Source organism: Misgurnus anguillicaudatus, unplaced genomic scaffold (assembly GCF_027580225.2).
Source record: "Misgurnus anguillicaudatus unplaced genomic scaffold, ASM2758022v2 HiC_scaffold_31, whole genome shotgun sequence".
NCBI lineage: Eukaryota > Metazoa > Chordata > Actinopteri > Cypriniformes > Cobitidae > Misgurnus > Misgurnus anguillicaudatus.
In genome coordinates, this window is record NW_027395281.1 from 5,046,785 (window position 1) to 5,071,491 (window position 24,707).

The 24,707-nt window shown below is 39.4% G+C and overlaps 2 protein-coding genes and 1 long non-coding RNA gene across 4 annotated transcripts in view; 1 reads left to right on the forward strand and 2 right to left on the reverse strand.

The window, feature by feature from the left end:
* On the reverse strand, window positions 1-13,009 carry LOC129453301 (myosin heavy chain, fast skeletal muscle-like). Its single transcript, XM_073865389.1, has 41 exons — window positions 12,944-13,009; window positions 10,620-10,667; window positions 9,965-10,176; window positions 9,721-9,864; window positions 9,496-9,652; window positions 9,330-9,357; window positions 9,087-9,198; window positions 8,913-9,005; window positions 8,759-8,822; window positions 8,571-8,669; window positions 8,103-8,206; window positions 7,856-7,994; window positions 7,375-7,493; window positions 7,132-7,281; window positions 6,876-7,046; window positions 6,496-6,802; window positions 6,329-6,399; window positions 6,155-6,242; window positions 5,970-6,087; window positions 5,755-5,878; window positions 5,507-5,643; window positions 5,173-5,428; window positions 4,848-5,090; window positions 4,590-4,766; window positions 4,352-4,497; window positions 4,190-4,280; window positions 3,716-4,105; window positions 3,515-3,641; window positions 3,324-3,442; window positions 3,035-3,231; window positions 2,766-2,949; window positions 2,509-2,674; window positions 2,303-2,427; window positions 1,903-2,211; window positions 1,608-1,811; window positions 1,392-1,517; window positions 1,086-1,256; window positions 679-783; window positions 505-600; window positions 270-401; window positions 1-101 (listed from the first exon to the last, which is right to left on the reverse strand). Exons 3-41 carry the CDS (start codon window positions 10,163-10,165, stop codon window positions 81-83), a joined length of 5,811 nt encoding a protein of 1,936 aa, XP_073721490.1. The 5' UTR covers window positions 10,166-10,176; window positions 10,620-10,667; window positions 12,944-13,009; the 3' UTR covers window positions 1-80.
* Window positions 248-19,216, forward strand: LOC141362993 (uncharacterized). 2 transcript variants are annotated; one of them, XR_012368516.1, is made up of 7 exons: window positions 254-380; window positions 466-670; window positions 9,107-9,218; window positions 13,531-13,637; window positions 17,945-18,095; window positions 18,297-18,725; window positions 19,072-19,216. It is a non-coding gene; the product is annotated as an uncharacterized lncRNA (long non-coding RNA). The 2 variants fall into 2 exon arrangements; XR_012368517.1 differs by lacking the exon at window positions 466-670 and having other exon boundaries at window positions 248-380.
* LOC141362992 (myosin heavy chain, fast skeletal muscle-like) overlaps window positions 18,890-24,707 on the reverse strand; it is a 12,762-nt gene continuing 6,944 nt past the window's right edge. Inside the window, exons 20-40 of the mRNA XM_073865390.1 lie at window positions 24,568-24,704; window positions 24,210-24,465; window positions 23,885-24,127; window positions 23,625-23,801; window positions 23,386-23,531; window positions 23,224-23,314; window positions 22,746-23,135; window positions 22,540-22,666; window positions 22,349-22,467; window positions 22,065-22,261; window positions 21,796-21,979; window positions 21,551-21,716; window positions 21,345-21,469; window positions 20,948-21,256; window positions 20,653-20,856; window positions 20,437-20,562; window positions 20,149-20,319; window positions 19,741-19,845; window positions 19,572-19,667; window positions 19,110-19,241; window positions 18,890-18,990 (exon numbers count right to left, since the gene is read on the reverse strand). Of these exons, the coding sequence (XP_073721491.1) occupies window positions 18,970-18,990; window positions 19,110-19,241; window positions 19,572-19,667; window positions 19,741-19,845; window positions 20,149-20,319; window positions 20,437-20,562; window positions 20,653-20,856; window positions 20,948-21,256; window positions 21,345-21,469; window positions 21,551-21,716; window positions 21,796-21,979; window positions 22,065-22,261; window positions 22,349-22,467; window positions 22,540-22,666; window positions 22,746-23,135; window positions 23,224-23,314; window positions 23,386-23,531; window positions 23,625-23,801; window positions 23,885-24,127; window positions 24,210-24,465; window positions 24,568-24,704 (3,522 nt within the window). The 3' untranslated portion in view covers window positions 18,890-18,969. The remainder of the gene's footprint in view (window positions 18,991-19,109; window positions 19,242-19,571; window positions 19,668-19,740; window positions 19,846-20,148; window positions 20,320-20,436; window positions 20,563-20,652; window positions 20,857-20,947; window positions 21,257-21,344; window positions 21,470-21,550; window positions 21,717-21,795; window positions 21,980-22,064; window positions 22,262-22,348; window positions 22,468-22,539; window positions 22,667-22,745; window positions 23,136-23,223; window positions 23,315-23,385; window positions 23,532-23,624; window positions 23,802-23,884; window positions 24,128-24,209; window positions 24,466-24,567; window positions 24,705-24,707) is intronic.

The window sequence follows — 24,707 nt, forward strand, 5'->3', positions numbered from 1 at the left end:
TAAGGACACAACAACTTTTTATTAGTTACAAGTAGTTCATATTTTATGAGTACTTTCTGTTGTGATTCAGGCTTCAGGTTTTACTCTGCTGAGTCTTTTCCCTAAAAAAGGTAAAAATATATTTTACAAAACTAATGAATGTCAATGATTTTCAGTTTAAATTGAATTGTGTTGTCTCAGATTTTATAACCTCACTGTTTGCATGCATGTATGTGATTATTCTGTATTTATTTCAAGTAGCAGTTACAGTACCAGCAGGTGGCGCTCACCTTCCCAATCTCACGGCTCTTGGCTCTCAGCTTGTTGACCTGGGACTCTGCAATATCAGCACGCTCCTGAGCCTCCTCCATCTCATTCTGCACCTTCCTGTGCCTGGCCAGGTGAGTGTTAGCCTGCTCCTCCTGTAAAGTGAGATTTATGTTGTAAGTTAATTTGGATCCTCTCATTTGATTCATGAACTTTTAGGATAATGTCACAATGTTCAAACACAAAACCACCACTCACAGCTTCCTCAGCCTGGCGCTTGTAGGCCTTGACTTTCAGCTGCAGCTTGTCCACCAGATCCTGCAGTCTCATCACATTCTTCTTATCTTCTTCAGTCTGTAGAGGTGAAAGAGGTTAAATCACTATCCAGCATTGCGACTCATCTGTTGTTACTGCTGTATAGATGGTAAGTACCTGATAGGTGAGTTCCTTCACTCTCCTCTCGTATTTGCGCACACCTTTAACAGCTTCAGCACTACGTCTCTGTTCAGACTCGACCTCAGACTCCAGCTCACGCACCTTAAAGAAGTATGATAAAATATGTTTTGGTCCATTTTTATGACTACATAAACAATAATATCCGCATAACTTCACTAGCACTTCTCACTCTTTTTGTCACTTCACTTGTCTGTAGTCACTGTGTGTAACTTTCTTTTTGATTCTTTTGGTTTTCTGGTTTGGTTTGTTAGTGGTGCTAACCATATTTTGTTAATAATGTCCACGTCTCAGTGTTATTGCATGTCTGCAAATAATTGTTTGATTTAACCCACATGATCTCTACCATGGTCAAGACTCGTGAGCACCTAAGCATTCAAACCTACCCTGGCCTCCAGTTTCTGGAGTTGTTTCTTTCCCCCTTTCATGGCCAGACTCTCAGCCTCATCCAAACGGTGTTGCAGGTCTTTGACTGTAATCTCCATGTTCTTCTTCATCCTCTCCAGGTGAGCACTGGTGTCCTGCTCCTTCTTCAGCTCCTCAGCCATCATGGCAGCCTGGATTAAGACCCAAATATCATTAACTAAGCTTCCAGACAAAGACACATCAAAGCTGCATTTGGGAATGATATGGTTGCATGTGCCCTTTAGAAGAATTTTTTATTTTGAAAGTAGACTCTTGCAAACTCTCACATCAGTGATGGCCTTCTTGGCTTTCTCCTCTGCATTTCTGGCTTCCTGAACTGAGTCATCCACCTCACCTTGAACTTGGACCAGATCAGCATCAAGCTTCTTCTTGGTGTTAATAAGACTTGTATTCTGTGAGACATCAACATCTTCTGTCAGAAACCTCACTCTAACCCTCAAACTGCTTTTCTCAAGTTTAGTGTTATTGTACATTTATTGTACCTGAGAATGCAACAGTCCCACACGCTCACTGGCATCCAAAAGCTCCTGCTCAGCCATTTTGCGGCCTCTCTCAGCTTGCTCCAGTGCAACTCTCAGCTCCTCAATCTCAGCTTGCATCAGGTTATTCCTGCGCTCCACCATGGCAGCCTGTTCCTTCATGTCTTCCTGTCCTCTGACGGCTTCATCAAGATGCAGTTGGGCATCCTGTGGCACGTTTAGGCTGTCATTATTAATGCTTTGAGTCTAATTTCGACAATTAAACATTGTGAGAAGACTTTTACAGAAGTAAGTTTACCTTGAGCTGGCACTGGATATTTCTGAGCTGTTTCTGGGCCTCAGCAGCCTGGCGGTTTGCGTGGCTCAGCTGGATCTCCATCTCATTGAGATCTCCCTCCATCTTTTTCTTGACTCTCAGGGCATCGTTTCTGCTCCTGACCTCAGAGTCCAAAGTGCTTTGCATGGAATCAATCACTCGTTGGCTGTTCCTCTTGATCTGCTCAATCTCCTCATCTTTCTCAGCAAGCTTTCTGTCAATCTCGCTCTTGATTTGGGTCAGCTCCAACTGGATACGAAGAATCTTGGTTTCTTCATGTTCCAGGGTGCCCTGATAAACAGTAGTGTGGTTTTATTAAAATGCTAGAAGAGTGAGCCAGGGTGAGTATTAGATGCTTGCATGGTTTTACTGTAGCCTTTACCTCAGCTTCTTCAAGTGCAGTCTGGATCTCTGATTTTTCAGCCTCCACTGTTTTCTTGGCTTTCTCTAACTCATGAATGCTCTTACCCGTCTCTCCAAGCTGCTCACTAAGGTCAGAAATCTCCTCTAAAGGTGTAAAATGCAGTTATAAAAGTTATAGTTTCAATGCTTCTTTTTTGATGATTTGTAAATAAAAGTGCCATTTACCTTGCAAATTCTTGTTCTCTCTTTTCAGAGTCTCCAGGTGATCAAGAGCTTCTTCATAAGAGTTCTTCATCTTGAAGAGCTCAGTGCTGAGGGAACGAGCTTCTTTCTGAGCACTTTCCAGCTCAGCCTGACCTTCCTCGTACTTCTGTTTCCAATCTGCCAGGACCTGACAATAATAGAAACATAGTGATATTTTTATCTATTCAAGTTCATAAATTTTATGAAGTTTAGATTTTTAAATTACATGTTTTCCTTACCTTGTCAAAGTTTCTCTGCTTCTTGTCCAAGTTGGCAGCTAATGAATTTGCTCTCTCCACATCAATCATGAGGTCCTCGACTTCACCCAGCAATCTCTGCTTGGTCTTTTCCAGAGAAGCACACTTGGAGTTCACAGCCTCAACAGATTCTTCAGCATCCTGGAGACGCTGGGCCAGCTTTTTCCTGTGGAAAATTAAATAAAATTATGCCTGGGTTTATCAGATATGAACTGCTCTATAATTTACGTAAATGTTGTGCATTTTTATACTTGGCTTCCTCAAGCTCCTCAGTGCGCTGGATTGCATCAGTCTCATATTTGGCTCTCCACTGAGCCACCTCACTGTTGGCCTTAGACATTCCACGCTGAAGTTCAGATTTTGCCTCTTGCTCCTCTTCATACTGCTCTCTGAGCAGTTCACAGTCATGGCGGGCAGACTGGACAGCATGTGCCAGGGCGTTCTTAGCCTAAAATCAAACATGTTTAATTGGCATTAGAAGTCTGGGTCTTGTTGGTTTTCTTGAAATGGAAATACATTTCACTATGTGTTGTGATTTACCTTAAGTTCCTCCTCAACATGTCTCTTGAGTTCTTCAATCTGCTGAGTGAAAGCCTGTTTTCCTCTGGTCAGCTGAGAAACGAGAGCTTCTTTCTCCTCCAGCTGGCGAGCCAGTTCACCTGTGCATCCGCTTTGTGTTAATAATTCTATTGAATAATTTTATTTAGAACAAAAGTTTGTTATGCACTAACCATTCTCAGTGGCAAGTCTTGCTCTTTGAGCACTCGTGTCATATAGCTGGCGAACATTTTCATCATTCTTGGACTTGATTTCACTCAGTTGGTCTTCAAGAGTGCGGCACATCTTCTCTAAGTTAGCCTAAGACAAAAAGTTTTACCCCTGTTTTGTTTTTTATGTACATTTTCATTTAATGATCATCCAGTTGTGATTACCTTTGATTTGGCCACTGCCTCCATGTTGCTTGATAGGTCATCAATCTCCATCTTGTACTCACTCTTCTCCTTCTCCAGCTTTTGCTTTACACGCTGGAGGTTGTCGATCTGTTCTCCGAGCTCGGCCACGGTGTCTGCCTGCTTCTTTCGGAGAGCAGCTGCTGTAGCCTCATGCTGCAAGGTGGACTCTTCCAGATCACGACGCAACTTCATGAATTCTGCTTCACGCTTCTTGTTCATCTCAATCTGGGCAGAAGTGGCACCACCAGCTTCCTCAAGCCTCTCACTGATCTCTTCAAGTTCCCTGGAGAGATCAGCTCTCTGCTTCTCCACTCTAGCACGAGCAGCTCGCTCGGACTCAATTTCCTCTTCCAGCTCCTCAATACGGGCCTGATTTTAAAATATCCACTAAGCTTGTCATATTGGCAATGTGAATTTTCCTAGTTGGGTACTTTATAATATAATATACATTACCTGAAGTTCTTTGATCTTCTTCTGAAGCTGTGCTCCCAAAGACTGTTCATCTTCAATCTTGCTGAGCAGTTGACTTATCTCAAAATCCTTCCTGTTTCAAGAAAATGAAGGTTTTGTAAAATGTGTATTTGTTTACATTTGCAAATGTTGTCTTCTACTCACTTTTTGATCTTTTCATCTGATTGTTGTTTGTCATTCTCCAGGTCCATTAGTGATTCCTGGGCCAGTTTCAGATCACCCTCAAGCTTTCTCTTGGCTCTCTCGAGATCCATACGGAGTTTCTTCTCTTGCTCCAGTGAACCCTCGAGCTGTTCACAAAAGCTAGTACATTAGAATCTCATACAATCAGATTAATTTCTTTAATTTATTTGTGGTTTTATTGTCATGCCAAACATCTTACATCATCCACTTGCTGCTCAAGTTTTCCCTTGGCTTTAGTCAGAGAGTTGACTTTGTCTTCTTCTGCCTGAAGGTCATCAAGGGTTTGCTGGTGTGCCTCTTGGAGGGCTTTCTTCTCCTTGGTCAGCTTGACAATGCTTTCATCCTGAGAGACCATCTCCTCAGTCAGGTTTTTCACCTAAATGCAAGAATTGTTCAGTGTTTTTCTTATCAAGTATAAACACGTGAGCATGTTAAGAAGATGTGATTAAATGTGAACCTTATTTTCTGTTGCATGTTTTTCCTTTTCCACTTTGGCCAAGGTGAGTTCCAGGTCATCAATATCTTTCTTCAGTTCAGAGCATTCATCTTCTAATTTCCTCTTCTTTGCAGTCAGTTCAGCATTTATCTCCTCCTCATCCTCCAGTCTCTCGGTTGTCTCTTTGAGTTTGGCCTCTAGCTGGATCTTGCTTTTGATAAGACCTTCACATCTCTCCTCAGCATCACTGAGATTATCAGCTTCCTATTCATTGAGATAAGGACAAGGTTAATTTCTTGAACCTATTGACATCTTTAAATATGATTATAAGCACTGCAGCACTCACAGATGCTACTTGCAGTTGAAGATTATTTTTCTCCTGCATGAGTGACACCATTTTCTCCTCAAGCTCCCTCTTTTTCGATAGTGCCTTATCCAGATCCTCCTTCATTTTCTCGTAGTTCTCCTTCATGGCTGCCATTTCTTTCTCTGTCTCTGCAGTCTTTAGAAGAGGTTTGATCTTGAAGTAAATCTTCATCCATGGCCAGTGTTTCACATTCATGAATGAGCGGATGTTGTATTGGATGGTAAAAATTGATTCTCTGTATAAAATATCATCAGTTAGAATCACTCTTTGAAACCATTTCATTTGTTTTCCAGTTTTTGTAAGTGCATTTTACCTCCTCTCCATCATCTTGTAAAACTCCTTCCTTGTGAGGAATCCACGGCACTGAGCCTGAGTCATAGTTACTAGTGCTGCAAGTTTCTCATCTCTCAGCTCTTCAAGAGTACCTAGCAAACCAGCTTTAAAGAACACCTGCAATACCAACACAGGACTTATTTTACCGGGTAGCAAACCTGTTGTCTCTGTTCACCTAGCATTCTAGATATTTAGATTTAAGTTTTAAAATAAACTTCTATCACATACTTTGGTGTGTCCAAACTTATACTGAGTGTGGTCGACGTCAATAGAGCCCAAGAGTTTCTCTGAAGCTTTTTTGTTGTCAATAAATTGTCCCTCAGGGATGACACTAGCATTCAATACTTTGTATCTGAAATCAAATGTTTTGAAACATTAATGATAGGTCTTGACTGTATTTGTAGTAATATTAATGTTACACTGTGACTGTTTAAACAGAATACCTCTGCTTGAAGTCACCGTAGAGGATTCTGCTGGGGAAACCCTTTCTGCAGATTCTGATACCCTCCAGCACACCATTACACCTCAGCTGATGGATAACCAGGTGGTTCTCTATCAGACCTAAAACAGTAATGAGTTTCCTAAGTAACTTAAACAATAATTGCACTTTTGATTCAATAGTCTTTACCTGGAGTCTTGGACTCATTAGGAATCAGGCAGCGCACAAAGTGAGGGTGAGTGCTCCTCAGGTTTGTCATCAGCTTACCCAAGTTCTCCTGTAAAACCAATATTGTTGTTTGTTGACTTGGACAGTAATATAACTTGAAATACAACATTTTACCTGCTGTTGAGCAAAACATACCCTAAACAGTGCAGACACGGTCTGGAATGAACCACCCTTCTTCTTGCATGCTTTCTTTCCAGCAGCTTCAGCTGTTTTGTGTGTAGGTGATACAAGTTAATGAATATTTAATATTATAATTAATCTCATAATTATTGTATTGTCATCACGTGTTCTTTCATTTTTACCTTCAGCACCTGCATGAGCGACATAGAGAAAGGACAGCAGTTTGACTGATGACTTCTGATAAAGTTGCACAACAGAGTCGTTCAGTGGATCCTTGTTCTTGTCCAACCAGCCAGTAATGTTATAGTCAACAGTGCCAGCGTAGTGTAGCAGAGAGAAGTGAGCCTCTGCCTTGCCTTTGACAGGTTTGGGCTTCTGAAAAGCTGCACTTTTGCCGAGATGCTGATCGTGCAACTTGTTTTTGAAACTTCCGTCTGTGGCTTTGGGGAACATGCACTCCTCTTCAAGGATGGAGAAGATGCCCATTGGCTAGTGGAGAAATGTCCAAGCTTAAGCACAAGTACATAATATAAACATTGTTTTGTCAAGTCTTCATTTTTACCTTCTCAATAAGCTCAATGCAGGCAGCTAAGTCCATTCCAAAGTCAATGAACGCCCATTCAATGCCTTCTTTCTTGTACTCCTCTTGCTCCAGCACAAACATGTGATGATTAAAAAACTGTTGCAGTTTCTCGTTGGTGAAGTTGATGCAGAGCTGCTCCAAGCTGTTGTACTGAAATTTCAAAACTAGCCAATTCTCACTCTTATCTTTACATTTATATATTATTGTTAGAAACGTATTAGTAACTGATGCTCACATCAAAGATTTCAAATCCAGCGATGTCCAGCACACCAATGAAGAACTGTCTGGCCTGCTTTGTGTCCAACATCTCATTGATACGGACGACCATCCATGCAAACATTTTCTCATAAACTGACTTGCACAGAGCGTTGACTGTGTTAGCTACCTGTAAAAGGGCATACGTAGGTCATGGATTTTATCCAAGATGATTTTAGATTTTGTCTGTTCAATAGACATTAATTGTGTTACTCATCATCACCTGTGGTACAGTTTGACCTTTGGTCACGTACTCATTTCCGACCTTCACTCTGGGGTAACACACAGCTTTCAGCAGGTCTGCAGAGTTCAGGCCCATGAGGTAGGCGATTTTATCTGCCACTATAAACAAGAAGAGTTTTCCATATAATGGTCAGTATTCAATTCAATTCAATTTTATTTATATAGCGCTTTTCACAAGTGTTAATTGTTGCAAAGCAGCTTTACATGAGAAGATGGAAAGGAGAACACAGAAAATCAATAGATAATATAAGAAGTAGAGATAGCGGCTAAGGTTAAACCGTACAAGCCAGCATATTAATAATGTAACGTATACATTAAAGTGCTAAGTTAAGCCAAAGTTGGCTTAAAAGTAGGAAAAATCCAATGGGAAAAACTCCTAGAAGGACAAAAACCTTTGGGAGTAAATGAATGCCTGTACATTAATAAGAGTATCATCTCTCTTCAGATAGTTCATCTCTCACCCTCATTGCCATCAGGTTCAGCCTGCTCCTCTCTCTGCTTCTCCTTAAACTTCATGCTGCCATGATGCATCACAGCACCTGTCAGCTTGAAGATGCTTATTTTCTCCTCAGCAGTGAAGCCCAGAATGTCAATAGCACTCTGTTTTTTTGGGGGGACAACATGTGAGAGCCAAGTAAGGTGTTTTTGTATGCACAAGCATAATTTCTACTCATGCAAATAAGTAATAATGTTGTTTTCACCACGTACATCTGTGGCAATGAACTCTTCCACATCATCAATACTCTTGACTGTGATTTGTCCATGGCTGATCATTGGATAGTCATAAGGATTGGTGGTGATAAGCAGTGCATCTGTAAACAATTCATGTGCACTATATTAACACACTGCTCTTAAACATTTAGTAAGCATGAGTACACACAAATTTGTGAAAGTTTTGTGCATCCGGATGCAATCAAATACCAATTTAACAAAAACTTTCATAATAATATTTCTTCTAATTGTACGCATAAATTTCAAGAACAACGTATACCACACGTTTGCAATAATCATGTGTGCTATAATCAAATAAAAGGCTATAATTATAAAGTTTATAATTACATTCATATAAGATGTTTACATTATATTTGTGAATTAGGTGAAAAGTTCAAATGTGTATAAATACGCAATTTTGAAAGAATGAGTGTATTGAATCGTACGCTTATATGGATTTCTCACCGAGCAGTTCTGGTTTGTGTCCAGTCATGAGCTGGTAGAAGATGTGGAAGCTCCTCTCAGCAGACAGCTGGAATGTTACTCTTGACTTTTCCAGCAGATCTTTACAGGAGAACATTGACTTCAGATGACTAATATTCATGTTTGTTTAACAATAAAACATGTTTTGGTTTTAAAACGGTGCTACTCACAAGTTTCAATATCAGCTGACGCCAGTTTCCCAGTTGTCCCAAAGTGAATCCTGATGAATTTACCCTAAAACATTATATAGGACACCTTTGAATGTCTGCCATCTTAGAAAGGTATAACACAAATGATAATGCATTTCAACAGACTTTAACTTACAAAACGAGACGAGTTGTCGTTCCTTATAGTCTTGGCATTACCATAAGCTTCCAGCAGGGGGTTGGCTGCAATGATTTGATCCTCCAGCGATCCCTATGATACAAGTAGCCTAGGCTTCACAAGAGTTGTGTCACAAAACTTTGTTTATTTTTACAGTATTGTGCGTTTGCTAACCTGCATTTTTCCCGCAACAGGTTCTGTCTTCTTTGGTCCAGCCACAGCGATTGTCGCGAAGTACTGGATGACACGTTTGGTGTTGACGGTCTTTCCTGCGCCGGATTCTCCGCTGTAGTGGAAAACGGAAATGTAAGACACTTTACATTCACAATAAAATAGTATAAAGTTCATACAAAGTACATTAGAAATTTTTGTTGTCATAAATTATAAATGAATCTTAGAAAAGATTTCTAAACTCACGTAATTAGGATAGACTGGTTCTCACGATCTGAGAAAACATGTTAAAAGATGGTTAGTAACAGAACATTACAATGACATTTTATCGTACACAGACTAGAACATTACCAATTTGGTTAGTTTAAGTTTCGTGTTTACGTGTTTAAAAACTTAATAAAGAGTGTCCGACCGGTGAGCATGAACTGGTAGGCGTTGTCAGAGATGGAGAAGATGTGGGGAGGGGCTTCAACTCTTTTCTTGCCCCTGTATCCATTCACAACAACTGAATCGTACACCGGCAGCCATTTGTATGGATTGACGGTTGCGCAGAACAAACCAGAGTAGGTCTGAAACAGAGACGTGTGTTCAACATCAACCTCATCGCAGGTATTAAAAGTGATGTTGTTAGACTTACATAGATCATCCATGCTGCGTAACGCTCTTTGAGATTATACAGCACAGTGGCCTCATTGAGGTGGGTCATCATGGCCATGTCCTCAATTTTGTCAAACTTTGGTGGATTCATGGGAAAGATTTGATCTTCTTTGACAGTTACAGTCTGAAAATAAACAACCGCATCAGGGTGAGTAAGACATGACTCGAGATATTAATAACAGTAAATAGTTTCTCAACATCACAGTTTATAGTTTTGAACGTACCTTCCCACTTTGAGTTTTGACGGTTACTTTGTCACCCTCTCTACTAAGAAGAGTACCCTTCAAGAACATCTCATCTGGATCAGATACATAGAAGGCTGTTTTGGCATCAAATGGAGCATTCTGAGCCTCAATCCTCTCTTTCTCTGGTTTCCGGAGGTAAATGGCCGCCGGGCCAAAACACTCCATCTCAGCATCTCCCATGATGACTTCTCCTGAAGTATTATAGAAATAAAAAGATCTGCATATTTGTACTTCATAAAGTATCCTGTTCTTTGAATTTCAGTAAAACTTACATTTATACTCTACCAGAAACACACATTCTAATTCTTTACCATGACCGTTTTCCACATTTCAAAATTAAAGTCATTGAAACAATTAAATAACACAAATGAAATGTGTTATAAATTAAAGAAAACATGTCAGACAGGTCAAGTATCTTGTAAGTAGCCATGTTTATATTACATTACAGATATTTGTACTGTATGAAAGCTCAATTGATCATTTTAAGGATTTGTAGCTTAGGGAGCATTCAGTCAGTTGTGTTCAGATGTTTGATTTCTGAATCACATTAAATCAGTGACAGGGTTTCCACTGAGTCTTAACTCTACATGCATGTTTATACATTAAATCATACAAACAGAAACTTTTATTTTACCTTTTTCAAAACCTCAGTTCAAAGAAATGATGTTCAGAGTCTTGTTCACTAAACATACAGAAGATAGCTGTCAAATACAATACCTGTTAGAATGACACATTTTTTGGTGAATTTTTTCATAAGCTTAAAAAAGCTTTCATAAGCCGACTGATCCACAGTAGCGTGCCTGGCGTGATTTATATGCGTATTGTAAGAACAATGTTAATCTTCACATACTAGGCTATATATAGCATTGTAAGTGTCAAAGGATTTATAGTACTGAATGTCAAAATAGTACAATGTCATGTAACATCAAAAAATAAGCATAGGTCAAATGTAATCTAAAATGAATCATCAAAAAGTACCCTGGTTAGACAAGGCTTTGCTAAAGCCAGGACTAGGCCTTAATTAAATGTTGAAGATGTTTAAGCATCTTTTATAAACATGCCTTAGAAAAACATGCTACTGGTTTGTATTTTGAAAGACATCAATGGCACTGGCATATTTTAAGATTTGTCAGTGCATTTCAGTTGAGACAGCTCAAAGCATGTGTTTTAGTCCAGGACTACCCTTAAGCCTTTAAGAAATTGTACATGTTTTACTGTTTACAACTCTAAAGTAATCAATCCAGTTCTGTGTAAAGTATAGTGCAATAGAGTATAGTGTGGAGGTTTTTAACTCTGGCCCTCAAAATCCACTTTCCTGCAGAGTTTAGCTCCAGCATTAATCAAACACACCTGATCAAGGTAATTAAGGTCTTCAGAAATAGCAGAAAATTGCAAGCATGTTCGGGGTTAGAGATAAACTCTGCAGAAAAGTGGATCTCGAGGGCCAGAGTTGAGAATAGTATATAATAGTGATGCAACAATACACTTAGTTCACGGTTCAATACATATTTCGGTTCTTGTCCACGGTTTTCGGTTCGGTTTCGGTTCTGATGCCTTGGCCTATTAAAGTGTTTTTTATTATTCTGTGCTTAGGTAACAGGAACAGTGAGATGTTAAAATACTGGTTTTAATTGCAGTTCTCTTTATTTTATGTAAATGCAAAATCATTTTACACATTTCTAGTGTATTGATACAATAATATGAGATATAATTAAATAAAGCCATATAAAAATGATATCCTATTCAAACTGAGGAACATGTGAATTCATTACATTACATAAATTTGCCATGTTATGTACTTAGTAAATTAAACTTTACATTGTAAATGAAGGCTATACCTTACTGCACACTACTGTTAAATCCAACATCATGCTGTCTGTGTAGAAACCAAAAATGCGTTTCTCAATCAAGATTACTGGTGGGATTTATTTTAGCATCAGGCGCATTCTCTTCTTGAGTTGAACTTTTTGAGGACTGAAGACGTATTTGAGGCAAATAACGCGCGTTTGCATCAATAACAAGCCCAATTTGCGTCATTCACATTGCCCCACGCGAATTTGCATATTTACATTGATGTTGTATGTAATTTACACGCGCAAGTAATTAATCCACACCTCAGATTTAAAAGACAGTCGTTCTGCTGCTTTTTGTTGTCGTATTTCTGTTGGGTGTGTGTGTGCGCGCGAATGAAATCTGACACCAGCATTGCAAGCAGAGTTCAAGCAGAGTTAACGCAGGTAGCGCGCAGTGACTGGATATCAACTCGCTGTGGCGTTTATAAGCGTGCAGATCATGCGGACGCACACATTAACAAAAGTGCAGGGAATATAAAACTGACAGATTTGGATGGACAAACCGAAAAACCGCAATTCACATGCGCGTATTGCACCGTGGGGGTCGAACCGAACGGTTCAATAATGTATTGAGAATTGTGGCATCCCTAGTATATAATATAGTATAGCACAGTATAGTATATTACAGCATAATACAGTGCTGTTCAATATACTATAGTTAAGTATTGTATAGTATAGTGCAGTATCGTCCAGTATAGTCCAGTATAGTATAGTATAGTATAGTATAGTATAGTATAGTATAGTATAGTATAGTATAGTATAGTACAGTACAGTACAGTACAGTACAGTATAGTACAGTACAGTATAGTATAGTATTGTATAGTATAGCACAGTGCAGTATATTATAGCATAATATGCTATACTATATATGTATATAGCATAAAACTGCATATACATGTAGTATAGTGTAATTTAGTTCAGTATAATTTAGGATGGTATAGCATAGTGCAGTATGGTACACTGTAGTATAGTGTAGTGTAGTATGGAATCGTTTAGCTGAGTATAGTCTAGCATAATATAGTTGAGCATAGTATAGCTCAGTATAGTGTAGTATGGTATAATCGATCTAACTTATAGCAGATACAGGTGTAGTAAATTATCTTACCTTTGATGGGTCTGTGTGAGGTCTTGTTGAAGTGGGGAAAACTTCTTTCTTTTATAGAGATGCTTCTGTGTACACAGACTCTATTTGGTCATGTTAATTGCTGTAAAGGGGTTGCAACACTTCGCCATTTATAGATCTGTATTTGTTATTGACATCATTTATTTCCATCTTCATGACTGATGCCATGATAAGTCACGATAATTTGAGATATTTCATAACTTTTATAAACATTCACAAGCATTGTATAATCCTTAATTGATCAGTTTATTCTATATCTATGAATTGTAGACAACTATTTGAATGTACATCAACTGTGCATGTGTTAAACATTTTTTTAAACAAATATTGTTTGTGTTATAAATTAAAGTTCTCTGATAAGTTCTACCTAATTACTCATTTTGGATTTGCATTTAGTTTTGATGCATTTTACTTGCAGTTAACTTTAGATATACAGGTATCTGTGAGTCAAAGCAAACACAAGGGCATACAAACAGCTGATGCATTCAGACATGTATGCACTGTTCAACACAACAAATACTGTATTAATAGTTCTCTGTTTTAAATAATGCTCTTTGTTTTCCTTCCAGCTCTTTCTTCTGGATGTCTGTGGTGTCAGGTTCACAATCGGTCACATTGTTTCCTGATGATAAATCTCGACTGCGGATCTGCCAGAAAATGTTCTGATACAGTTCAAGTCAGTAGACAACATATCACTCCACAGTTGATACTTTAACCAAACCTGACATAGTGAATTAAAAGCTATAAGAAAGGCTTCATCATATTATGTCTGTTGAGCAAGCCAGTTGTGTGTGTAATGTGTGTGTTTTTATGCAAGTGTTTTGATGTAGAGTTGTGCAACGATGATAGAGACCTCTAGTATCACTGGAGCATCTTTTACACATAAAGAAATAAAAAGACATGACATCTTACTAACTTGAATCACAAACTCAAATTGTTTATAACTGCCATCTATTGTTCCGTCACGCATCTTTGCGAAGATTGTCTGATGATTAAAGGGGTCATATTATGAGATTTTTTTAAGATGTAAGTTAAATCTTTGGTCTCCCAAGAGTGTGAAGGTGAGGATTTAACTGAAAATACCCCACAGATAATTAATTACAGCATGTTAAAATTGCAAATTTGTAGGTCTGAGCAAAAGTGAGCCGTTTTGGGGTGTTTCCTTTAAAATGCAAATGAGCGGATGAAGTCCAAACACTGATCACAAAGATGGTGATTTGTTGTAATTGAAACTCAATTGTGCTGTCAAGTTCTTCTTTTCTCCCTCTTACTCTCTGAAATAAATAGCAGTGCTGTGGTTGGATAGTGCAGATAAAGGGGGCGGTATTATTATAATTCGCCATGCTACCTACCTCACAAAACAGGCGAAATCTGAACGACCTAATTTTTCACATGCTTGCAGTAAATGGCTTACCCAAACAAAGTTACTGGGTTGATCTTTATCACATTTTCTAGGTTGATAGAAGCACTGGGGACCCAATTATAGCACTTAAATATGAAAAAAGTCTGATTTTCATCCTATGACCCCTTTAAAGCTCACGTAACACACGCTGTTTCTGCATTTCTGATATTAATCTGGAGTACCTATAGAGTAGTATGACATCCTTTATATCTCTGAAGAGTCTTTAGTTTAATCAGATTTATAAAAGAAAGATTAGCTTTACCGAATCTTTCCGATAACGTACGAAAAAATGAAGAAGGAGGAGTTATAACACGGGAGGAGCGAGTACGAGTCATACAACACTATACAACCCTGTTTTAACTTATGATTCACTACATGTTCGTGTCATTTATATAATATACACGCGCCTATTTCCAACATAAGACAGAAGTCTTACTTACCACGTGTAACTCGTCATGACCCGGTTCTGAAAATCCACCGCATCAAACACACACGCAAAACTCCGCTGCTAATCCGGATAATAAACTATATCCATTGTTTCCATAAGGCTGGATGTCTTCTCCTTACATCCAAAAACACACTTCTTGTTGTGCCATTGTTGACTTTTGAAATTAAACAAGGCTGAGTGGAGTGATAAGCTGTTAGCAAGCTCTAGCGTCTCCCGCTGACTGACGGCTGGGCGGGGTTTTCCGGGGGAAGTTTTCCGGGGGAAGCCCATATAAAGAAATGATACGTATCGAAAACCCCTGAAACGTCAGTTAGAACCGTAATCGAAAAAAATTAGCCGAAACTTGTACGAACCCTGGCGAAGTGCATTCGGCACAGAAATACTCTGAAACACGCCCAACTGCATTTTTGACACTTTGCCTACGTTTAGCATGAGGAAACAACTCTATAACTGTGTTAATAAGTCAGAATGCTTGAGATACCATTAAACCCCCCCTTTAAGTACAGAATTTGCAGGAGTAAAGTCACCACACAGACTCATACTATAATGTCCGTGATGGAGATAGGCATGACCGCAGAATCTGAAGATGTAGAGATGAATTGCCCATGGCCGTATTTGTTCAAGTTCATGTCTCTTAATGAGCCATGTTGGTATGTGATCTTGGCAAACCAAAGATTTGTCTGTCTATATATTACCTATAATTTCTAAGAAAAAGCCTTTGTGTTTGTTCATTATTTGCAGTGGATGGATTCACTGTGCAGTGGGTGTGTTAAATGCAGAGACAATCTTGTCTCTCTCACTTTTTTATTGGCCGGATTTTATTTGCAAGTAAATGCTGAGGTTTTTGTAAACCTATATTAGCTTTCTGAGTGACGTCTGGAACTTTGTATAATATTTGCTTCATGGGTAGTATGAGCACACAGTGAGTGTGGTGTGTGGTTACACTTTTAGATTACTGTGACCCACACATTGTGACAACATTATGAGGATCTTGTGAGCTCATGGTGACTTCCCTGAGAGATCAAATTGTTGACTGGGAATTACTTCTAGTCATAGTCCTTCAATATAACTTTGCTAGCTGTGAAAATCACAAATAATGTTTAATTACACTTCTCAAACAAGCAAGACAGCTCAGAGGAAGTGTGTGTGTTCATCAGAATATTTGTTACATGAGGTGAATAGCTTTGGAAAGTTGGGGCAACCGAAGTTGAGAAATGACCCTAGTGGGAAGAACAAGTGAAATTGTTAATCAATATATATGCTCTGAACTTGATGTCCATGTCTGGAGATTATCCAAGTTGACAATCAGAATCATGAAGTTTGAAGTAATGATGGCGTTTACTGATAGCTGTAAATAATCCACACATTTAATGGTGGATAATGCGGGCAATCATTCTTTTGTGATAGTCTTCATTAACCAGAAAATAAGGTAAGGAAATTGTATTTATATTTTGGTTAATGCTGTCTGGGGGAAGAGTTTGGGAGTAGGGGAAGTGATTGGGTTACTTCATTTAGTAACCCGTTGATTTTCATTGTATGAAAAAAATGGTTTGGTAACAAACAAGCAAGATTATTTTTCATTACTGCTTAAATCTTATTGTTACTGCTTAAAGATCTGGATGTTTGTATATGTAACATCTGTCAGGTGCAGTGCCCTCATGCTCCACTAGAGGGCACTCCCTCTTGGACATTCTATCACATTATACACTACATCTCCCACAAACCTTTGCATGGACTCATTTACTCTAATCACCCACACCTGTGTCTCATCACCTTGTTAACTCTGTCTATTTAAACCCTGTCTGCTGATTTTACTATTGCTCAGTATTAGAGTTACCCTGTATCAGTCTGGTTTCAGTTCCTGGTTCCAGCCAAGGTTATCCTGATGTTTGTTTTTCCCCTGTACCTGTTTTGGATTGATCACCTGTGTATGACCTTCTATCTGTTTATGGATGTTGATTGTGGATTACCCCCGTATATGGATTACCTTAATAAACATATTCTCTTTGTATCTGCTACCTTGTCTTGCCTGCATCATCGTAACAGTATATGTAGTATTTAATGCAAAATAATAGTATTTATACTATTGTTTTTTTTAAGACTGGAGCCAAGGTGTCACATCGAGGAAGCACAACTGTGCAAGAAACAGAGAGCGGAGTAAGGTCCTCAAAAGAGTTGACACACCCCATCTGAGATTGCTTAACCTAACAGAAACTCACATCTCCATATTTGTTCCCTTCCCCTCTCATCTCAGGGCACCTGGAAACTCACCCATAAACAGTGTATACGAAATGCCAAATTCTACATGGACAAACAATCAAAATTGTCATGTTTGATATCATGTGAAATGTCTCAGTGCAATTGGTATAATGGTCTCACTCCGACCGAATACAATTATAAAGTGTAGAATAAATTAGGCAAACTTTACTAAATGTTGGGAAACACCTACCACCTTAGGTGTGTAAACCGATCACCCACTGTGTATAGATCAGGTGCAGCCCTGAATAAGAACTCCAAGTAAATTGCTTTACCTCAAGAAATGTCTACATTAAAGATTTCTAATCATTTCAAACCATTTTGTTAATTTCATTCACAGTAGCAAAGAAACACATCTTGGTTGATAGGAAAGACCAGTGGCTCAAATTACTGCTAATACATTTAAAATGTTTATTGGCACTCGCACATAACATTGATTTCTTTGAACAAACCTGGTCCCATTTTGTTTTCAACTCTGAATAGCAGAACTGAGAAATCTATGATATTTTTTTTATTTATTTTATTATTTGTATACGTAAAATATCTCATCATTCCTAAATAGAAAAACTGATTTCTCTTTGTCTTGGTCATAAACCACAAAAAATTTGTAAGGAAATTTTTTGCATGATTTTCATTGTAGCTTATACACCTGTTAGCATATGCTGATTAATCAAACTTTGTAGCTTTTTCCCTCTTTTTTGTTTCTTTTCCTTTCTAGGAATGTTTATGTGCATAACTCTTGGAATACAAACATTTACGCTGCTGTTGTTGTCTCTATCCTTATATTAAGCTATTAAATGTTCTATTTTTCATGATTGTTAGCATTACAGTTCAGTATTTTTTTTATGTTTTTGGGCCCTTTTGCCTTTATTAACAGTGAATAAGGAGAGGACAGGAAAGTACAGAGAGGAGAGAGGTGTATGGGATCGGCAAAGGACCACGAGCCAGGAATCAAACTGGGGTTGCCGAAAGTGCGAAAACACCACATTCAGAGCGCTATCCACTACACCAACGGCTCCGACATTACAGTTCAGTATTAATTTGCATGAATTTATCTATTCTTTATTAGTCTCTCTCTCTCTCCTAACTTTTTTCTCCAGTCTCTCTCACTTTCTTTATCTCTCCTAACATTGTTTGCCTTATCAAAGGGAAAGAATTATACAAGGTGTTGCCACTTGGTCTGGCAAAATAAGAATGTAGTAATGTTATATCTTGCTGTCTCCTCCTAGTATCAGTCTGGAACAATCATGCTGTTCCCTCCCAGTATCCCAGCTCCCTTCCAGGCTGAAACAACTCAATCTCTCTATGGATCTCTTTTAGTCTCTTTCCCTCTTGTGCCCTAGCTTTACTTACAAGTCACCCTGTAGCCCAAGACTGGTTGCCCACTGAAGCTAAGTAGGATTAAGCCTGGTAAGAACTTTAATGGAAGACCTCTTGGGAAAACTAAGTTGCTGCTGGTAAAGGTGTTAGTGAGACCATCAGGGGGTGCTCACCCTGTGTGGGTCCTAACACCCCAGTATGGTGATAGGGACATTATACTGTCAAAAAGCTTTATACATGCCTATTACTGTCTTTTTCCCTATTTTCCCCTATTAATTGTCTTTTGTTTTTTATCTTTTCTAACAAGGTGTATTCTCAATGCAATGGGGACAGGAATGGTAATTTAACAACTTCATACATTTTGAATTTGAAATAATTTTATATTCTATCTCCCTTTGCACAACACATTCTGTTTGTTCTTGTTCTAATTTGTTTTGTTTTCTATTGTTGTTTGTCATGTTTCATTTCAGTTCTTTCAATAAAAACTGCAATAACGCAATCATAAAAACACAACATATTTTTATTAGTTACAAGTAGATCATATTTTATGATTACTTTCGGTTGTGATTCAGGCTTCGGGCTTTACTCTGCTGTTTCTTTTCCCTAAAAAAATAGAAAAATACATACATTTTGCTAAATTATTTTATTTACAGTGCATGTATGTGTTTATTCTGTTTATATTAGCTGGCAGTTTGGTTACAGCACCAACAGGTGGCCCTTACCTTTCCAATCTCACGGCTCTTGATTCTCATCTTATTGACCTGGGACTCAGAAATGTCAGCGCGTTCCTGAGCCTCCTCCAGCTCATGCTGCACCTTCCTGTGCCTGGCGAGGTGAGTGTTGGCCTGCTCCTCCTGTAAAGTGAGATTTATGCTGTTAGTCACTTTGGATCCTCTCGTTTACATTTACATTTATTCATTTAGCCAACGTTTTTATCCAAAGCGACTTACAATTGCTATATATGTCAGAGGTCGCACGCCTCTGGAGAAACTAGGTTAAGTGTCTTGCTTAGGAACACAATGGTGTGTCACAGTGGATTCAAACCCAGGTCTCTCAAACCAAAGGCATGTGTCTTATCCACTGCGACATCACCACCCTATAAACGTCATCACCGCTTGACTAATAAACTTTTAAGATGATCACTAAAGATCTCTCATATGTTCTAAAACACAACCAATACTCACAGCTTCCTCAGCTTGACGCTTGTATGACTTGACTTTCATCTGCAGCTTGTCCACCAAATCCTGCAGTCTCATGACATTCTTCTTATCTTCTTCGGTCTGTAGAGGTAAAAGAGGTTAATCACTATCCAGCATTATAGATTGTTGTTACTGCTGTACAGATGGTAAGTACCTGGTAGGTGAGTTCCTTCACTCTCCTCTCATATTTGTGCACTCCTTTAACAGCTTCAGCACTACGTCTTTGTTCAGACTCGACTTCAGACTCCAGCTCACGCACCTTCAGTAAAGAAGCATGATACAGTAAGTTTTGTTCCTTAATTTGACTACACAAGCGACACGAGTGCTGATTTATTGTGTAACATTACTAGAACTTCTCACTCTTTTTGTCACTTCACATGTCTGTAGTCACTGTGTGTAACTCTCTTTGGTTGTTTTTGTTGGTGTTGCTAATCATATTTTGTTAGTAATGTCCACATCTCAGAGTTACATCATGGCTGTAAATAGTTGTTTGTTTTAAACCATACAATATCTTCCATGATCAGAATCAATTCTTCTGAGCAGCTGAACATTAAGAACCTACCCTGGCCTCCAGTTTCTGGAGCTGTTTCTTTCCTCCTTTCATGGCCAGACTCTCAGCCTCATCCAGACGGTGCTGCAGGTCTTTGACCGTAATCTCCATGTTCTTCTTCATCCTCTCCAGGTGAGAACTGGTGTCCTGCTCCTTCTTTAGCTCCTCAGCCATCATGGCAGCCTGGAATGAAAGCCAAATATCATTAACTACGCTTTAGGACAAAGACACATCAAAGCTGCATTTGGGAATGATATGGTTGCACATGCTCTTTAAAAGTAGACTGTAGCAAACTCTCACATCAGTAATGGCCTTCTTGGCTTTCTCCTCTGCATTTCTGGCTTCCTGGACTGAATCATCCACCTCACCTTGAACCTGGACTAAATCAGCCTCAAGCTTCTTCTTGGTGTTAATAAGACTTGTATTCTGTGAGACATCAACAGCTTCAGTCAGAAACCTCACTGTTATCTTCAAACAGCTGTTCTCAAATTTAGTGTTACTGTACAATTATTGTACCTGAGAGTGCAGCAGTCCCACACGCTCACTGGCGTCCACAAGCTCCTGCTCGGCCACTTTGCGGCCTCTCTCAGCTTGCTCCAGTGCAACTCTCAGCTCCTCAATCTCAGCTTGCATCAGGTTATTCCTGCGCTCCACCATGGCAGCCTGCTCCTTCATGTCTTCCTGTCCTCTTACGGCTTCATCAAGGTGCAGTTGGGCATCCTGTGGCAGGAATAGGGTGTCAATATTCATGCTTTCATTCTAATTCAGACATCTAAAAAAATTTGAAGACATTTTGCAGGAAGAACTGTACCTTGAGCTGGCCTTGGACATTCCTGAGCTGTTTCTGGGCCTCAGCAGCCTGGCGGTTTGCGTGGCTCAGCTGGATTTCCATCTCATTGAGATCTCCCTCCATCTTCTTCTTGACTCTTAGGGCATCGTTTCTGCTCCTGACCTCAGAGTCCAAAGTGCTTTGCATGGAATCAATCACTCGTTGGCTGTTCCTCTTGATCTGCTCAATCTCCTCATCTTTCTCAGCAAGCTTTCTGTCAATCTCACTCTTGATCTGGGTCAGCTCCAGCTGGATACGAACAATCTTGGTTTCTTCATGTTCCAGAGTGCCCTGATAAACAGTAGTGAGGTTTAATTAACATACTAGAAGAGTGAGACAGGTGGAGTATTAGATTCTTGCTGTTTTACTGTAGCTTTACCTCAGCTTCTTCCAGAGCAGTCTGGATCTCTGATTTCTCAATCTCCACAGTCTTCTTGGCTTTCTCTAACTCATGAATGCTCTTTCCAGTCTCTCCAAGCTGCTCAGTGAGGTCAGAAATCTCCTCTAAAGGTAAAAAATATAGTTATAAAAGTTATAGTTTCAATGCTTCTATATTAAGAGTATGTTAATAAAAGTGCCATTTACGTTGCAAATTCTTGTTCTCTCTCTTCAGAGTCTCCAGGTGATCAAGAGCTTCTTCATAAGAGTTCTTCATCTTGAAGAGCTCAGTGCTGAGGGAACGAGCTTCTTTCTGAGCACCTTCTAGCTCAGCCTGACCTTCCTCATACTTCTGTTTCCAGTCTGCCAGGACCTGACAAAAATAGAAACGTAATCATTAAAGTTCATGAATTTCATGAAGTTTAGATTTTTAAATGTCATGTTTTCCTTACCTTATCAAAGTTTCTTTGTTTCTTGTCCAAGTTGGCAGCCAATGAGTTTGCTCTCTCCACATCAATCATGAGGTCCTCGACTTCACCCAGCAATCTCTGCTTGGTCTTTTCCAGAGAAGCACACTTGGAGTTCACAGCCTCAACAGATTCTTCAGCATCCTGGAGACGCTGGGCCAGCTTTTTCCTGAGGAAAATTGTATGAAATTATGTCTTGGTCTATCAGATGTGAATTGCTCAATAATTTACTTAAATGTTGTGCATTTTTATACTTGGCATCCTCAAGCTCCTCAGTGCGCTGGATAGCATCAGTCTCATATTTGGCTCTCCACTGAGCCACCTCACTGTTGGCCTTAGACATTCCACGCTGAAGTTCACCTTTTGCCTCTTGCTCCTCTTCATACTGCTCTCTGAGCAGATCACAGTCATGGCGGGCAGACTGAACAGCATGGGCCAGGGCGTTCTTGGCCTAAAATCAAATACGTTGGAAGAATAGAAGTCTGGGTCTCTTTGTTTTTTTAAATGCAAATACATTTCACTATGTGTTGTGATTTACCTTAAGTTCCTCTTCAACATGTCTCTTGAGTTCTTCAATCTGTTGAGTGAAAGCCTGTTTTCCTCTGGTCAGCTGAGAAACGAGAGCTTCTTTCTCCTCCAGCTGGCGAGCCAGTTCACCTGTTAATCCGCTTTGTGTTAATAATTCTATGGAACAGTTTTATTTAGAACAATATTTTGTTGTGCACTAACCATTTTCAGTGGCAAGTCTTGCTCTTTGGGCACTCGTGTCATTGAGCTGGCGAACATTTTCATCATTCTTGGACTTGATTTCACTCAATTGGTCTTCAAGGCTACGGCACATCTTCTCTAAGTTACCCTAAGAAAGTAAAAAGCTGTTTTACCCATGTTTTGTTTCTTTGTACATTTTAATTTAATAATCATCTAGTTGTGATTACCTTTGATTTGGCCACTGCCTCCATGTTGCTTGATAAGTCATCAATCTCCATCTTGTACTCACTCTTTTCCTTCTCCAGCTTTTGCTTGACACGCTGAAGATTGTCGATCTGTTCTCCCAGCTCAGCCACAGTGTCTGCCTGCTTCTTTCGGAGAGCAGCTGCTGTAGCCTCATGCTGCAAGGTGGACTCTTCCAGATCACGACGCAACTTCATGAATTCTGCTTCACGCTTCTTGTTCATCTCAATCTGGGCAGAAGTGGCACCACCAGCTTCCTCAAGCCTCTCGCTGATCTCTTCAAGTTCCCTGGAAAGATCAGCTCTCTGCTTCTCCACCTTAGCACGAGCAGCTCGCTCGGACTCAATTTCCTCTTCCAGCTCCTCAATACGGGCCTGATTTTAAAATATCCACTTAGCTTGTCATACTGGTAGTGTGAATTCCCCAGTTATGTACTTTAGTTTAACATATGAAAGACATTACCTGAAGTTCTTTGATCTTCTTCTGAAGCTGTGCTTCTAAAGATTGTTCATCTTCAATCTTGCTGAGCAGTTGACTTATCTCAAAGTCCTTCCTTTTTCATGAAAATTAAGGTTTTGTAAAATGTATATTTGTTTACATTTGCAAATTTTTTCTTCTACTCACTTTTTGATCTTTTCATCTGATTGTTGTTTGTCATTCTCCAGGTCCATTAGTGATTCCTGGGCTAGTTTCAGATCACCCTCAAGCTTTCTCTTGGCTCTCTCGAGGTCCATACGGAGTTTCTTCTCTTGCTCCAGTGAACCCTCGAGCTGTTTTACAAAAAACAGTACATTAAAATCTCCCACATTCAGATCAATTTCTTTCTTTTATTTACGGTCTAATTATCATGTCAAACATCTTACATCATCCACTTGCTGCTCAAGTTTTGTTTTTGCTTTAGTCAGAGAGTTGACTTTGTCTTCCTCTGCCTGAAGGTCATCAAGGGTTTGCTGGTGTGCCTCTTGGAGGGCTTTCTTCTCCTTGGTTAGCTTGGCAATAGCCTCATCCTGAGAGGTCATCTCCTCAGTCAGATTTTTCACCTAAATGCAAAGCATTGTTTAGTGTTTTTCTTCTCAAGTATAAATATATGAGCCGTGTTAAGAAGATGTGATTAAATGTGAACCTTGTTTTCTGTTGCATGTTTCTCCTTTTCTACTTTGGCCAAGGTGAGCTCCAGGTCATCAATATCTTTCTTCAGTTCAGAGCATTCGTCTTCTAGTTTCCTCTTCTTAGCAGTCAGTTCAGCATTGATCTCCTCCTCATCTTCCAGTCTCTCGGTTGTCTCTTTGAGTTTGGCCTCGAACTGGATCTTGCTTTTGATAAGACCTTCACATCTCTCCTCAGCATCATTGAGACTATCAGCTTCCTATATATTGCAATGGGGACAAGGATTATTTCTTGAACCTGTTAAAATCTATAAATGTGGATATAAGCACTACAACACTCACAGATGCTACTTGCAGCTGAAGATCATTTTTCTCCTGCATGAGTGACACCATTTTCTCCTCAAGCTCCTTCTTTTTCGCTAGTGCCTTGGATAGATCCTCCTTCATTTTCTCGTAATTCTCCTTCATGGATGCCATTTCTTTCTCTGTCTCTGCAGTCTTCAGAAGAGGTTTGATCTTGAAGTAAAGCTTCATCCATGGCCAGTGTTTCACATTCACGAATGAGCGGATGTTGTATTGGATGGTAAAAATGGATTCTCTGTGTAAAATATCATCAGTTAGCATCAGTAGCCATGCTATCTTTGAAACTATTTCATTTAAATGTATTTGTTTCCCAGACAGTTTTGTAAGTGCATTGTACCTCCTCTCCATCATCTTAACAAACACCTTCCTCATAACATATCCACGACAAAGGGCCTGAGTCATGGTTACCAGCGCTGCTAGTTTCTCATCTCTCATCTCCTCAAGAGCACCCAGCAGACCAGCTTTGAAGAACACCTG

Bases quoted from the DNA above. Each gene is read 5' to 3' on its own strand.
- LOC129453301 (XM_073865389.1), bottom strand. From the start codon at position 10,165: ATGGGAGATGCTGAGATGGAGTGTTTTGGCCCGGCGGCCATTTACCTC. The intron at 9,358-9,495 runs GTCGGACACTCT...ATGTTTTCTCAG, and splicing joins CTACCAGTTCATGCTCACCG to ATCGTGAGAACCAGTCTATC. The intron at 4,767-4,847 runs GTTCACATTTAA...TCTTGCATTTAG, and splicing joins AACATGCAACAGAAAATAAG to GTGAAAAACCTGACTGAGGA.